Here is a 13,516-nt window from a genome sequence, read left to right on the forward strand (position 1 = left end):
GGCATTTCTCCCCCCATCTCTCTCTCTCTCTCTCTCTCTCTCTCTCTCTCTCTTTCTCTAAATTCCTTTCCCCCTCTATTTTTCTCTCGCTCTCTCCCTCTCGCTCTTTCCCTCTCTCTCTCTCTTTCTCTCTCTCTCTACCTCCCTTTTTCCAGCAAATCTCCGTTCACTTGCCAAGGACACCACAGTGCCATTCCAATCCATCCACCATCCTTTTCCTTAACCCCCCCAACACACAACCCCCCTAAATATGAATTCAATATGTTTTGTTGGCATGGCCATGAACTCAAATAGCCATAGATTGTATACGCTCTCCCCCCTCCGCCCCCCCCCTCCGTCTCTCTCCCCCCTTCGCCTCTCTCCCCCCTCCGTCTCTCCCCCCCTCCGTCTCTCCCCCTCCGTCTCTCCCCCCTCCGTCTACCTCCCCTCCGTCTCTCCCCCCTCCGTCTCCCCCCTCCGTCTCTCCCCCTCCGTCTCTCTCCCCCCTCCGTCTCCCCCCTCTGTCTCTCTCCCCCCTCCGTCTCCCCTCCCGTCTCTCCCCCTCCGTCTCTCCCCCCTCCATCTCTCCCCCTCCGTCTCTCTCCCCCTCTGTCTCTCCCCCCTCCGTCTCTCCCCCCTCCGTCTCTCCCCCCTCCGTCTCCCTCCCCTCCGTCTCTCTCCCCCCTCCATCTCTCTCCCCCTCCGTCTCTCCCCCCTCCGTCTCTCTCCCCCCTCCATCTCTCCGTCTCACGTCGGTGTTCATGTTAGATGTTCATGTTTCACAAACATCAAATTCCAAACATTTTCCAAACGTCAAATTTCAAAGAGTTTAAGGTTAAGTTTAGACATTAATGCCGATTTTCTATGATTAGGCAACTCAGAATGGTTAAGGTAAGGGTTAAAGTTTAGGATAAAAAAAAAAACACTGGATTCGACTTGAAAACTTTGAAATCAGAGGCAGATGCTTACGTTTATCTGCCAACTCTGTCAACAACATCCTAGCAAAAACCGGAAGGTAACAGCGCTCACTGTTTCTCCTAGTGAGCGGTTTACACGTCATCTCCCGTCGCTCTCAGGCATGGATGTCAGAGAGGGTTAAACAGGCAGTCAGAGAGGTGATAAAACAGGTAGTCAGAGGGGTTAAAACAGGCAGTCAGATAGGTGTTAAACAGGCAGTCAGAGAGGTGATAAAACAGGTAGTCAGAGGGGTTAAAACAGGCAGTCAGAGAGGGTTAAACAGGCAGTCAGAGAGGTGATAAAACAGGTAGTCAGAGGGGTTAAAACAGGTAGTCAGAGAGGTGTTAAACAGGCAGTCAGAGAGGTGATAAAACAGGTAGTCAGAGGGGTTAAAACAGGTAGTCAGAGAGGGTTAAACAGGCAGTCTGGGAGGTGATAAAACAGGTAGTCAGAGGGGTTAAAACAGGCAGTCAGAGAGGTGTTAAACAGGCAGTCAGAGAGGTGATAAAACAGGTAGTCAGAGGTGATAAAACAGGCAGTCGGAGAGGTGATAAAACAGGCAGGCAGAGAGGGTTAAACAGGCAGTCAGAGACGGTTAAAACAGGCAGTCAGAGGGGTTAAACAGGCAGTCAGAGATAGTTAAACAGGCAGTCAGAGAGAGAGTTAAACAGGCAGTCAGAGAGAGAGTTAAACAGGCAGTCAGAGAGAGAGTTAAACAGGCAGTCAGAGAGAGAGCTAAACAGGCAGTCAGAGAGAGAGTTAAAAAGGCAGTCAGAGAGAGAGTTAAACAGGCAGTCAGAGAGAGAGTTAAACAGGCAGTCAGAGAGAGAGTTAAACAGGCAGTCAGAGAGAGAGTTAAACAGGCAGTCAGAGAGAGAGTTAAACAGGCAGTCAGAGAGAGAGTTAAACAGGCAGTCAGAGAGAGAGTTAAACAGGCACTCAGACAGGTACACTTCAGGTACAGTACAGAAGCTCTGTTCAGTCTGAATGGTTTTTACTGTGCCTGTTATCTATGAACCACAGCTCTGGATTGGAAAAAACAAAAACACAAGACTTGGATCTGTAGCTGACGTGGAGCTGTGCAACAGTCCCAGTACTCAGCGCTGTGAAGAATGGCTATGAAAAACAAAGAGAAAAAAATACATTTCCTTCAAGATGACCAAAATAAAGAGCTGTTGTTGCGTGTGCGTGTGAGTGCGTGCCTGCGTGCATGCCTGCGTGTGTGTGTGTAAGTGAGTGTGTGTGTGAGTGCGTGCGAGTACGTGCGTGTGAGTGCTTGCCTTCCTGCGTGCGCGCGTGTGTGTGTGTGAGTGCGTGCCTGCGTGTGTGTGTGTGAGTGCGTGCCTGTGTGCGTGTGTGTGTGTGCGTGCCTGTGTGTGTGTGTGAGTGCGTGCCTGTGTGCGTGTGTGTGAGTGCGTGCCTGTGTGCGTGTGTGTGAGTGCGTGCCTGTGTGCGTGTGTGTGTGTGTGTGTCTTCTTCCTCCAGCAGTATCTCGATCCCTCCACTTAGTCTATAAAAACGGCCTTATCTTACCGGGAGGTGAGAGGAGAGATAGCTATAAAGGTCAAGTCAGAAAAACAATGAGTTTATATTTATATTTCATTTCATCCATACAGGCTGTGGAGCATAAAACCTATCAATAAACACCATTATTAAAAATAAAATCTTATTTACAATGACAGCATACCCCCAGCCAAACCTTAACAACACTGGGCCAGTTGTGCACCGCACTATGGGATTCCCCATCACAGCTGGTTATAATACAGCCTGGAATCGAACCAGGGTCTGTAGTGTCACCTCTATTACTGAGATGCAGTTCCTTGGATCACTGCGCCACTCGGGAGTCCCAATGCATGCAGAGTCTCAATTTGATGTTTGTTCCATTTGGTTATTTCTTGGTTGGTTGGTTGGTTGGTTGGTTGGACCCCAGACCTCACAACCATAAAAGGCAATGGGTTCTATAACTGATTCAAGTATTTTTTGCCAGATCCTAATATGGATGTTGAATTGTTTGTTCATTTTAATGGCTTAGAAGGCCTTTCTTGCTTTGTCTCTCAGATTGTTCACAGCTTTGTGGAAGTTACCTATGATGCTGACATTTAAGTCGAGGTAGCTATAATTCTTGCTCTAAGGTAATGGTGTCTACGTGGAATTTGTATTTGTGGTCCTGGGAGTTTGACCTTTTTTGGAACACCATTATTTTTTATCTTACAGAGATTTACTGTCAGGGCCCAGGTCTGTCAGGGCCCAGGTCTGACTGAATTTGTGCAGAAGATCTAGGTGCTGCTGTAGGTTGGGGACAGAAGCACCAGATCCTCAGCAAACAGTAGACATTTGACTTCAGATTCTAGTAGGGGTGAGGCTGTGTGCTGCAGACTGTTATAGTGCCCTCGCCAATTCGTTGATATATATGTTGAAGACGGTGGGGCTTAAGCTGCATCCCTGTCTCACCCCACGGCCCTGTGGAAAGAAACATGTGTGTTTTGTTGTTGCCAATTTTAACTGTACACTTGTTGTTTGTGTACAGGGATTTTATAATGTTGTCTGTTTTTCCCCCAACATCACTTTTCATCAATTTATATAGCAGACCCTCATGCCTTTGTTTTGGTCTGTTTGTTTGTCAATTAGGCTGTGCAAGGTGAATACGTGGTCTGTCGTACGATAATTTGGGAAAAAGACAATTTGACATTTAATCGGTACCTTGTTTTCAGTGAGGAAATGTACAAGTCATTAATGACAATACGGAGAATGTTCCCAAGGTTGCTGTTGACGCAAATCACCGAAGTTATTGGGGTGAAATTAGTCTCCACTTAGGTGGATTGGGGTGATCAGTACTTGGTTCCAAATATTGGGGAAGATGCCAGAGCTTTTATTTAGTATACCATCAACACCACAGGCCTTTTGGGGTTGGAAGGTTTGTATTTTGTCCTGTAATACATTCAATGGGGGTGACAGGTAGCCTAGTGGTTAGAGCGATGGGCCAGTAATCGAAATGTTACTACATCGAGTCCCTGAGCTGATCTGTCATTCTGCCCATGAACAAAGCAGTTAAACCACTGTTACTAGGCTGTCATTGGAAATAAGAATGTGTTCTTACCTAACTTGCCTAGTTAAATAAAGGTTTTAAAAATATAGTCACGAGGTCAAATTTATCTCCACTTTTGTGGATTGTGGTGATCAGAGCTAAGGATGATGTTAAAGAGTTGTAGTATAGCCAATGGGAATTTGTTGTCTATATATTTTATAATTTCATTGAGGATACCATCAACACCACAGGCTTTTTGGGGTTGGAGGGTTTGTATTTTGTCCTGTAGTTCATTCAATGTAATTGGAGAATTCAGTGGGTTCTGGTCGTCTTTAATAGTTCATTCTAAGATTTGTAGTTCCTCCTGTACATGTTTTTGTTGTTTGGTCTTTGTTATAGAGACAAAAAGAGTGGAGAAGTGGTTTACCTATATTAGGTATGCAGCTCTTCATGTTTTTCTTGGTTTGGTGTTTTCCAATTTTACCAGAAGTGGTTAGATTCTATGGATTATTCAATTACATTGAGCTGATTTCTGATGTGCTCTTCCTTCTTTTTCCGTAGTATATTTCTGTATTGTTTTAGTGATTCACCAAAGTGAAGGCTCAGCTTTTCTGGGTCTTTATGTTTTTGGTTAGATAGGTTTCTCAGTTTCTTTCTTAGGTTTTTACATTCTTCATCAAACCATTTTGTCATCGTTTTTCATTTTCTTAGGTTGTCTGCTTGACATTTTCACATTTGATAGAGAAGCTGAAAGGTCAAATATACTGTTTTTCTACTGCCAAAAGTACAACTTTACTATTGAAATGTTTTTCCAGAAAGTTGGATTTGTTGCTGTCTAAATGTTTTTGGCTGGTTTCTAGACCACTTTCCTTCCATCTATAGCATTTATTCATACAGTATTTGATCTGATTGGGGTGTCAGTGGGCTTTGCTAAAGTAATCCACTGGTACTACTGCCAAGGGATGAGCTGTAGCTGTACCTAACATACGAGTCTCCTCAAGCGGGGAGGGGGGAGAAGTAAAGATCTTTGTCCTCTGCTCTTCATCAGGCAAGCGTGCACACTTCATCCTAAGTGCACAAGGACTACCAAGCCTCAACCTGTGACTATCTCATTCCCCATTATGCTTCCATCTTCTTGGCTTACCCCTTTCCTCCAAATCTAAGTACTACCCACAATGAGCTGTCAAAATATGCCAAAGCATGCAACCCTCGTTCCCATATCCCCGTATCTGATCAGCTCAATCCAGCTCACACTGTCATTTAAATCTCCCCTACTCCTACTTCTCAACTCTGATCTCACACACACACAGCCCCAGTTGATTTAAATAGCTCCCTCCCTCCATACCCTACCTCGTCCCTCCATACCCTCCTCCCTCTCTCCCTCTCCCTTCCTCTCTTTCCCTCCCTCTTTTTATATCTCCCTCCCCCTGGCCTTTCTCTCTCTCTCTCTCTCTCTCTCTCTCTCTCTCTCTCTCTCTCTCTCTCTCTCTCTCTCTCTCTCTCTCTCTCTCTCTCTCTCTCTCTCTCTCTATCTCTCTCTCTCTCTCTCTCTCTCTCTCTCTCTCTCTCTCTCTCTCTCTCTCTCTCTCTCTCTCTCTCTCTCTCTCTCTCTCACTCTCTCTCTCTCTCTCTCTTTCCCTCCCTCACTTCTTGTTCTCTCTCATTCAGTTTTTGTGATCTCTCCGTTAGTCAGTTTGTCCTGAGGATATAAAGCCACCTACACACTGAGGAGCGGGGCAGTGGGATCACACAACACAGAAAACACCAGCTAGCAGCTATCTCCGGCATCAGCTCATTCTCATAACAAATGTCCCACTTAACTCTGCATCAATACTTACATAAACACCCGTTTAAATCCATCCACCCGCCGCCCCACACAAACACAACACGGAACAGCTCTGCAGTGTCACAGCCAGCAATTCTACATAAATCCAAACACAGCACACACAACAGTCCCAAACAGTCGTATCTCATCCCAGCAAACCAAAAATTGGTTCAGTGAAAGTACAAAGAAAAAAAATGTTGGTCGCGGCAAATCTGTCCAAATGATTCTAGAATGTTTGTATAAAACATTTGCCTGTTGTTGCAAGAACATTCCTAGAACATATTTTGTTCTTTAAAGTTTCTCAGAATGTTTCATGAGGTTCTGGGAAATGTCTGGTGGGAACATTGTGGGGACATCATAAAACGATATGTTTCCAAAACACAAAAAAAACTGTCCAGTTGTGCGGATGATTCTACGATGTTTATTTTTAGGGTGAAAAAAAACATTCACCTCATCTTACAAGAACTTTCCCAGAATTAATTTAGTCAGTTCTTTAAAAGTTCCCAGAACTAATTTAGTCAGTGCTTTAAATGTTCCCAGAACTCATTTAGTCACTTCTTTAAATGTTCCCAGATCTAATTTAGTCAGTTCTTTAAATGTTCCCAGAACTAATTTAGTCACTTCTTTAAATGTTCCCAGAACTCATTTAGTCACTTCTTTAAATGTTCCCAGAACTCATTTAGTCAGTTCTTTAAATGTTCCCAGAACTAATTTAGTCAGTTCTTTAAATGTTCCCAGAACTAATTTAGTCAGTTCTTTAAATGTTCCCAGAACTCATTTAGTCACTTCTTGAAATGTTCCCAGAACTAATTTAGTCAGTTCTTTAAATGTTCCCAGAACTCATTTAGTCAGTTCTTTAAATGTTCCCATAACTAATTTAGTCAGTTCTTTAAATGTTCCCAGAACTCATTTAGTCAGTTCTTTAAATGTTCCCAGAACTCATTTAGTCAGTTCTTTAAATGTTTCCAGAACTAATTTAGTCAGTTCTTTAAATGTTCCCAGAACTCATTTAGTCACTTCTTTAAATGTTCCCAGAACTAATTTAGTCAGTTCTTTAAATGTTCCCAGAACTCATTTAGTCAGTTCTTTAAATGTTCCCATAACTAATTTAGTCAGTTCTTTAAATGTTCCCAGAACTCATTTAGTCAGTTCTTTAAATGTTCCCAGAACTCATTTAGTCAGTTCTTTAAATGTTCCCAGAACTAATTTAGTCAGTTCTTTAAATGTTCCCAGAACGAATTTAGTCAGTTCTTTAAATGTTCCCAGAACTAATTTAGTCAGTTCTTTAAATGTTCCCAGAACTCATTTAGTCACTTCTTTAAATGTTCCCAGAACTCATTTAGTCAGTTCTTTAAATGTTCCCAGAACTCATTTAGTCAGTTCTTTAAATGTTCCCAGAACTAATTTAGTCAGTTCTTTAAATGTTCCCAGAACTAATTTAGTCACTTCTTTAAATGTTCCCAGAACTAATTTAGTCAGTTCTTTAAATGTTCCCAGAACTAATTTAGTCAGTTCTTTAAATGTTCCCAGAACTAATTTAGTCAGTTCTTTAAATGTTCCCAGAACTAATTTAGTCCGTTCTTTAAATGTTCCCAGAATGTTTCTTTAGGCTGTTGAACATTATTGGGATATGACAAGAGAAAGGATCCCAAAACACTAAAACTATCCAGCTGTGATGACATTTCATACAATGTTTAAGTTAGGTTGCACAGGACATTCCTATAATGTTGTAAGAATGTTTGACGGAACACCTGGTTTAAATTCTTTAAAAGGTTCCCAGAAGATTTAACTGAGTTACGGGAATTGTATGGGATGTTGAAAAGAATATGGTTGTGATATTCACAAACATTCCCACAATGTTGCACAATTTCCATTATACTGTAAGTCGGTATTTTTATGAAGTTCATAGCATATTTTGTTTTTAGGTTTAAAATAACATTACATCGACGTTCACGCAATGTTGTCTTGGAGGTCCACAGAACATTTCTATAACGTTTAGGAAACGTCATATTTATTTTATTAATTTAACCTTTATTTAACCTGGAAGGGCTCATTGAAATTAAAATCTATTTTTCAAGAGAGCCCTGGCCAAGATAGACAGCACCAAGTCATTACAAAAAAATTACAGACAGACAACATGAAAAACTACAAGTAATCTAGTAAAAACCATTGAATTCACAAGAGTATAAAACAGCAAATTAAAAACATTGACAGATCAGGGAATCAGCCTCAAAATCCTTCATCAGTGATTTAAAAACACCAACCGGGACAAGTTCTTAAATATATTTAAGTTTGACTTAATATTACTACAACATTCTCAGCGTGCAAATGTGTCCTTAACTAGATTGGAATACATCCCCATTGAGTTTCTCTCCAGATTTAATTAGAATTTTGCATTTGAAGGCATTTTATTTTGTATAGACTTTAATCACACAAACATCTTTTTTTTAATACACTTTATATGCTGACAATGTGCAGTTTGAACCTGTAATGTTTGGTTCCTAAGCCAGGTTGTTTATCCTCTGCACCAACAGAGAACCTCTTTCACGCTTTTGTTGTTGTTGTTGTTGTTGTTGTTGTTGTTGTTGTTGTTGTTGTTGTTGTTGCATGTAACTATGGAAGTATGGTCAATGAGGAATTATGTGGTTCCTTTTTTATCCTTCTTAAACATAACTAACCCATAACTAACCCATAACTAACCCATAACCCATAACTAACCCATAACTAACCCATAACCATAACTAACCCATAACCTATAACTAACTCATAACTAACCCATAACTAACCCATAACCCATAACTAACCCATCACTAACCCATAATTCATAACTAACCCATAACTAACCCATAACCCATAACTAACCCATAACCCATAACTAACTCATAACTAACCCATAACCCATAACTAACCCATAACCCATAACTAACCCATAACCCATAACTAACCCATCACTAACCCATAACTCATAACTAACCCATAACCCATAACTAACCCATAACTAACTCATAACCCATAACTAACCCACAACCCATAACTAACCCATAACCCATAACTAACCCATAACCCATAACTAACCCATAACTAACCCATGGATATACTGGTAACCATCACTCCCCCCATCCTCTTTATGTGCCGTGTCGCAATATGGCTTAAGGACAACAAAATCAAGGTATTGGAGTGGCCATCACAAAGCCCTGACCTCAAGCCTATAGAAAATGTCTGGGCAGGCAAGGAGGCCTACAAACCTGACTCAGTTACACCCGCTCTGTAAGGAGGAATGGGCCAAAATTCACCCAACTTATTGTGGGAAGCTTGTGGGAGGCTACCTGAAATGTTTGACCCAAGTTTAACAATTTAAAGGAAATGCTACCAAATACTAATTCAGTGTATGTAAACTTCTGACCCACTGGGAATGTGATGAAAGAAATAAAAGCTGAAATAAAATAAATAAATCATTCTCTGTACTATTATTCTGACATTTCACATTCTTAAAATAAAGTGGTGATCCTAACTGACCTAAGACAGGGAATTTTTACTTGGATTAACACTTTATGCCACCAAAGTAGAGCTGCAGTTTAGTGGGGGGTTTTCAATCTAATATGGCCAATCAGGACGCAGAATAATTTCGGAGTTCCCATCCTCCTATTGCGTTTTTATTGTCGACCATTTTAATATTAATTAAATTTAAATCACAATCACAGTAAGTTACTTCATTATTACCAATAAATGATTTGATATTGAAATAAAAAAATATATATTTAAAAAATGCATTGGACATTTAAATCAATAAATGATTATTCCATTGAACCATTAATTTGTTTTTTGTTTATTATGTATCATCATTTTTTCAAGAATTTGTGTTTTGATTGTTTTCTTATAAACTGTGAATGTTCTGTATTTAAGAAGCACGTACATATTTTTCTATTTATTTTAACTTCATTTTAAACTGAGAGTTACAGTTAAAGTCAGAAGTTTACATACATACACCTTAGCCAAATACATTTAAACTCAGTTTTTTTTAAAACAAATGTTTACAATTCCTGACATTTAATGATCTTTTTTCTGCAGACTACAGGTTCAATTCAACAGATTATTTAACAACGTTTATTTTAATGAGACTAAATAATAATAAAGAAAACAGTGACATTTTGACTCAGATACCAGAAGAATTTCATCCAGATGTATAAATACAGACATACAGAATGGACACTAACTGGAAGAAGAAAAAAAAATATTGTGTAAAAAGTGAAAGTTCAGAAGGAACCAGGAGGAAAATATGACAGGAGGAAAAATGCGTTTTAATTATTCATATTGTTAACCAATATAATTTCTACTTTAAAACGCATGCCATGGTTCCTCATGTCTTATTGATCTGAAAAACAAAAGTGATCGTAGATCAGCACTAGCAGGATTTCCTGATTGTATGATTCAATGCTGTTCAAATGTCCCACGAAATTCAAATGTGTGCCTATACGTAATACCAATACATACGCCAATACTTGGGCTCCTGAGTGGTCTAAGGCACTGCATGTCAGTGCTAGAGGTGTCACTACAGACCCTGGTTCAAATCCAGGCTGTATCACAACCAGCTGTGATTGGGAGTCCCATAGGGTACTGCACAGTTATCTGGGTTTGGCCGGTGTAGGCCTTCATTATAAATAAGAATGTGTTCTTAACCTTTTGTGACTAGGGGGCAGTATTTTCATTTTTGAAAAAAAAAAACGTTCCCGTAGTAAACAGGATATTTTGTCAGGACAAGATGCTAGAATATGCATATAATTGACAGCTTAGGATAGAAAACACTCTAAAGTTTCCAAAACTGTAAAAATACTGTCTGTGAGTATAACAGAACTGATGTTGCAGGCAAAAGCTTCAAACATAAATATATAAAACTGTATTTTTTTGTGAAGAATCAACAACAAGTGGGACACAATCATGAAGTGGAACGACATTTATTGGATATTTCAAACTTTTTTAACAAATCAAAAACTGAAAAATTGGGCGTGCAAAATTATTCAGCCCCCTTAAGTTAATACTTTGTAGCGCCACCTTTTGCTCCAATAAATATTTAAAAAAAAAACAATTTCTCTGATTTTACTGGGTTACAGGTCATATAAGTAAACAAGTCAATTTAAATGGATTCATTAGGCTCTAAAAAAAGGTAGGGGTGTGGATCAGAAAACCAGTCAGTCTCTTGTGTGACCGCCATGTGCCTCTTCAATGGCTGTGTGAAGTTGCTGGATATTGGCAGGAACTGGAACACACAGTCGTACACGTCGATCCATAGCATCCCAAACATGCTCAATGGGTGACATGTCTGGTGAGTATGCAGGCCATGGAAGAACTGAGACATTTTCAGCATCCAGGAATTGTGTACAGATCCTTGCAACATGGGGCCGTGTATTATCATGCTGAAACATGAGGTGATGGCGGTGGATTAATGGCACGACAATGGGCCTCAGGGTCTCGTCACCGTATCGCTGTGCGATGTCACATTGACATTGATAAAATGCAATTGTGTTTGTTGTCCGTAGCTTATTCCTGCCCATACCATAACCCCACTGCCACCATGGGGCACTCTGTTCACAATGTTGACATCAGCAAACCACTCGCCCAAATGATGCCATACACGTGGTCTGTGGTTGTGAGGCCGGTTGGACGTACTGACAAATTCTCAAAGAACTAAGTTGGAAGCGAATTATGGTAAAGAAATTAACAATCAATTCTCTGGCAACAGCTGTGGTGGATATTCCTGCAGTCACATGCCAATTGCACGCTCAATATAAACTTGAGACATCTGTGGCACTGTGTTGCGTGACAAAGCTGCTCATTTTAGAGTGGCATTTTATTGTCCCCAGCACAAGGTGCATCTGTGTAAGGATCATGCTGTTTAATCAGAATCCTTATATGCCACACCTGTCAGGTGGTGGATTGTCTTGGCAAAGAAGAAATGCTCACTAACAGGGATGTAAACATATTTTCTTTGCCCAATTTTTTTGAGAAATAAGCTTTTTGTGCGTATGGAAATTTCAGGGATCTTTTATTTCAGCTCATGAATCACGGGACCAACACTTCACATGTTGCGTTTATATTTTTGTTCAGTGTAGAATCATCTGCACAACTGGACAGTTTTTGTGTTTTTTGGTGTTTCTCCCTCCAAACTACAGTATTCTCACAACCTCAGGAAACATTCTGGAAACCTTTGAAGAACAGACAAAATGTGTTCCTGTTCCCGGTTTACTGGGAAGTAAGTGATAACAATATGACATTTAAGATTAATAGTGATTTAGAATGATAGTCCGAAATTCTTTTGTTCAAATTTGACTCATAAAATTGCAAAACAAATTCAACAAAATAACCAGAAACCGTGGAACAAAGCAGACAAACTTAATTCCTATTCAACATATAATATGCAATGTGGAAACTGCCCTCCTAAATTCAGCCAACCATAAAGTGACCTGTCTATCATTCAACTGTCAACCGTCCATCCTAAATACAGCCAACCATAAAGTGACCTGTCTATAATTCAACTGTCAACCGTCCATCCTACATTCAGCCAACCATAAAGTGACCTGTCTATCATTCAACTGTCAACCGTCCATCCTAAATACAGCCAACCATAAAGTGACCTCTCCTTCCATCTGTATGTTGGAAACATTCCCCACATTTTTCAAGAATTGCCAGCAAGAAATATGCTTGAAAAACACTAAAATGTTCTACCATAGATGCACAACTATTTATTCTTAACTTAATAAAGACAATGATTTATATCAGCCATGCAAAAAAAAATGATCCTCCACATTCAGACACACACAGTCAAACACTGCGGGGTAACACACACACACAGCGGGTCACATACACACAAGATGATCAAACAGTCTCCACTGGCTATACACATACAATCTCCAAACAGTCTCCACCGGCTGGCTATACACATACACACTCACATCATTTTACCCTGGGTGTGTACCCTATCACTGTGTGCAGCCTAACTCACCTTGATACTCCTGTCCCGGAGTGTAGTGGGTGGGGTCCCCAGCGATCTGTAGGGTGAGGAGCACCTCTCCCCCTCCCTCTGCCACCCCGGACCCCTCCAGCTCCCCGTGGTGGGTACACAGGAAGAAGAAAGGGTTGAAGTGGGGGTAGAAGCCTGCCACAGGGGGACTCCCCAAATCCATACCGGCCGCCAACACCAGGGCCAGCAGGGCACAGCCGAGGGCACCCCCGAAAGAGGCCCGTGCCATCCCCCCCGTGAAGAACGAGGGAAAGAGGGAACGAGGGAGAGCTGGAGGAGGCAGAGTGAGAGTGGTGGTGCGTGGTGGACAGGTTGTCACAGATAGAGCTCCAGATGGCTTGAGGGCTGGAGTCAACTTGGAGAAAGAAAGTCCAGCTGGATGGGTGAGGTTACGTTCTAGAAGTGTGTGGATATATGTGTGTGTGTGGTGCTGGCTATAAGCAGACTGTTAGCACTCTGTTTCTGTGTTCCTCTTCTTCTTCTCTTCTCTTTCTCTCCTCTCTTCCGTCTACTCTGTGGGAGTTCAGAGCTAGTCTGTTCTGTCCTGCTCCATGGTTTAAATACCTCCTCCCCCCCTCCCTCTGTTTCCCTCTCTCCTCCCCTTCACCCACCCCTCCCTCCCTCTCTCTCTTTCAGCTCCACACGTGCTGTACGCTCTATGAGCTGGCCTCCCCCCTTCGCTCTCTCTCTCTCTCACTCTCTCTCCTCCCATTTT

At 41.3% G+C, this 13,516-nt stretch overlaps 1 protein-coding gene across 1 annotated transcript in view; it reads right to left on the reverse strand.

The window, feature by feature from the left end:
- Positions 1-13,311, reverse strand: part of LOC139376078 (reelin-like) — a 278,855-nt gene extending 265,544 nt beyond the window's left edge. Inside the window, exon 1 of the mRNA XM_071118239.1 lies at positions 12,784-13,311. Coding sequence (XP_070974340.1) covers positions 12,784-13,030 — 247 coding nt within the window. The 5' untranslated portion in view covers positions 13,031-13,311. The remainder of the gene's footprint in view (positions 1-12,783) is intronic.
- Positions 13,312-13,516: the final 205 nt, after the last annotated feature.

This window comes from Oncorhynchus clarkii, chromosome 2 (assembly GCF_045791955.1).
Source record: "Oncorhynchus clarkii lewisi isolate Uvic-CL-2024 chromosome 2, UVic_Ocla_1.0, whole genome shotgun sequence".
Lineage (NCBI taxonomy): Eukaryota > Metazoa > Chordata > Actinopteri > Salmoniformes > Salmonidae > Oncorhynchus > Oncorhynchus clarkii.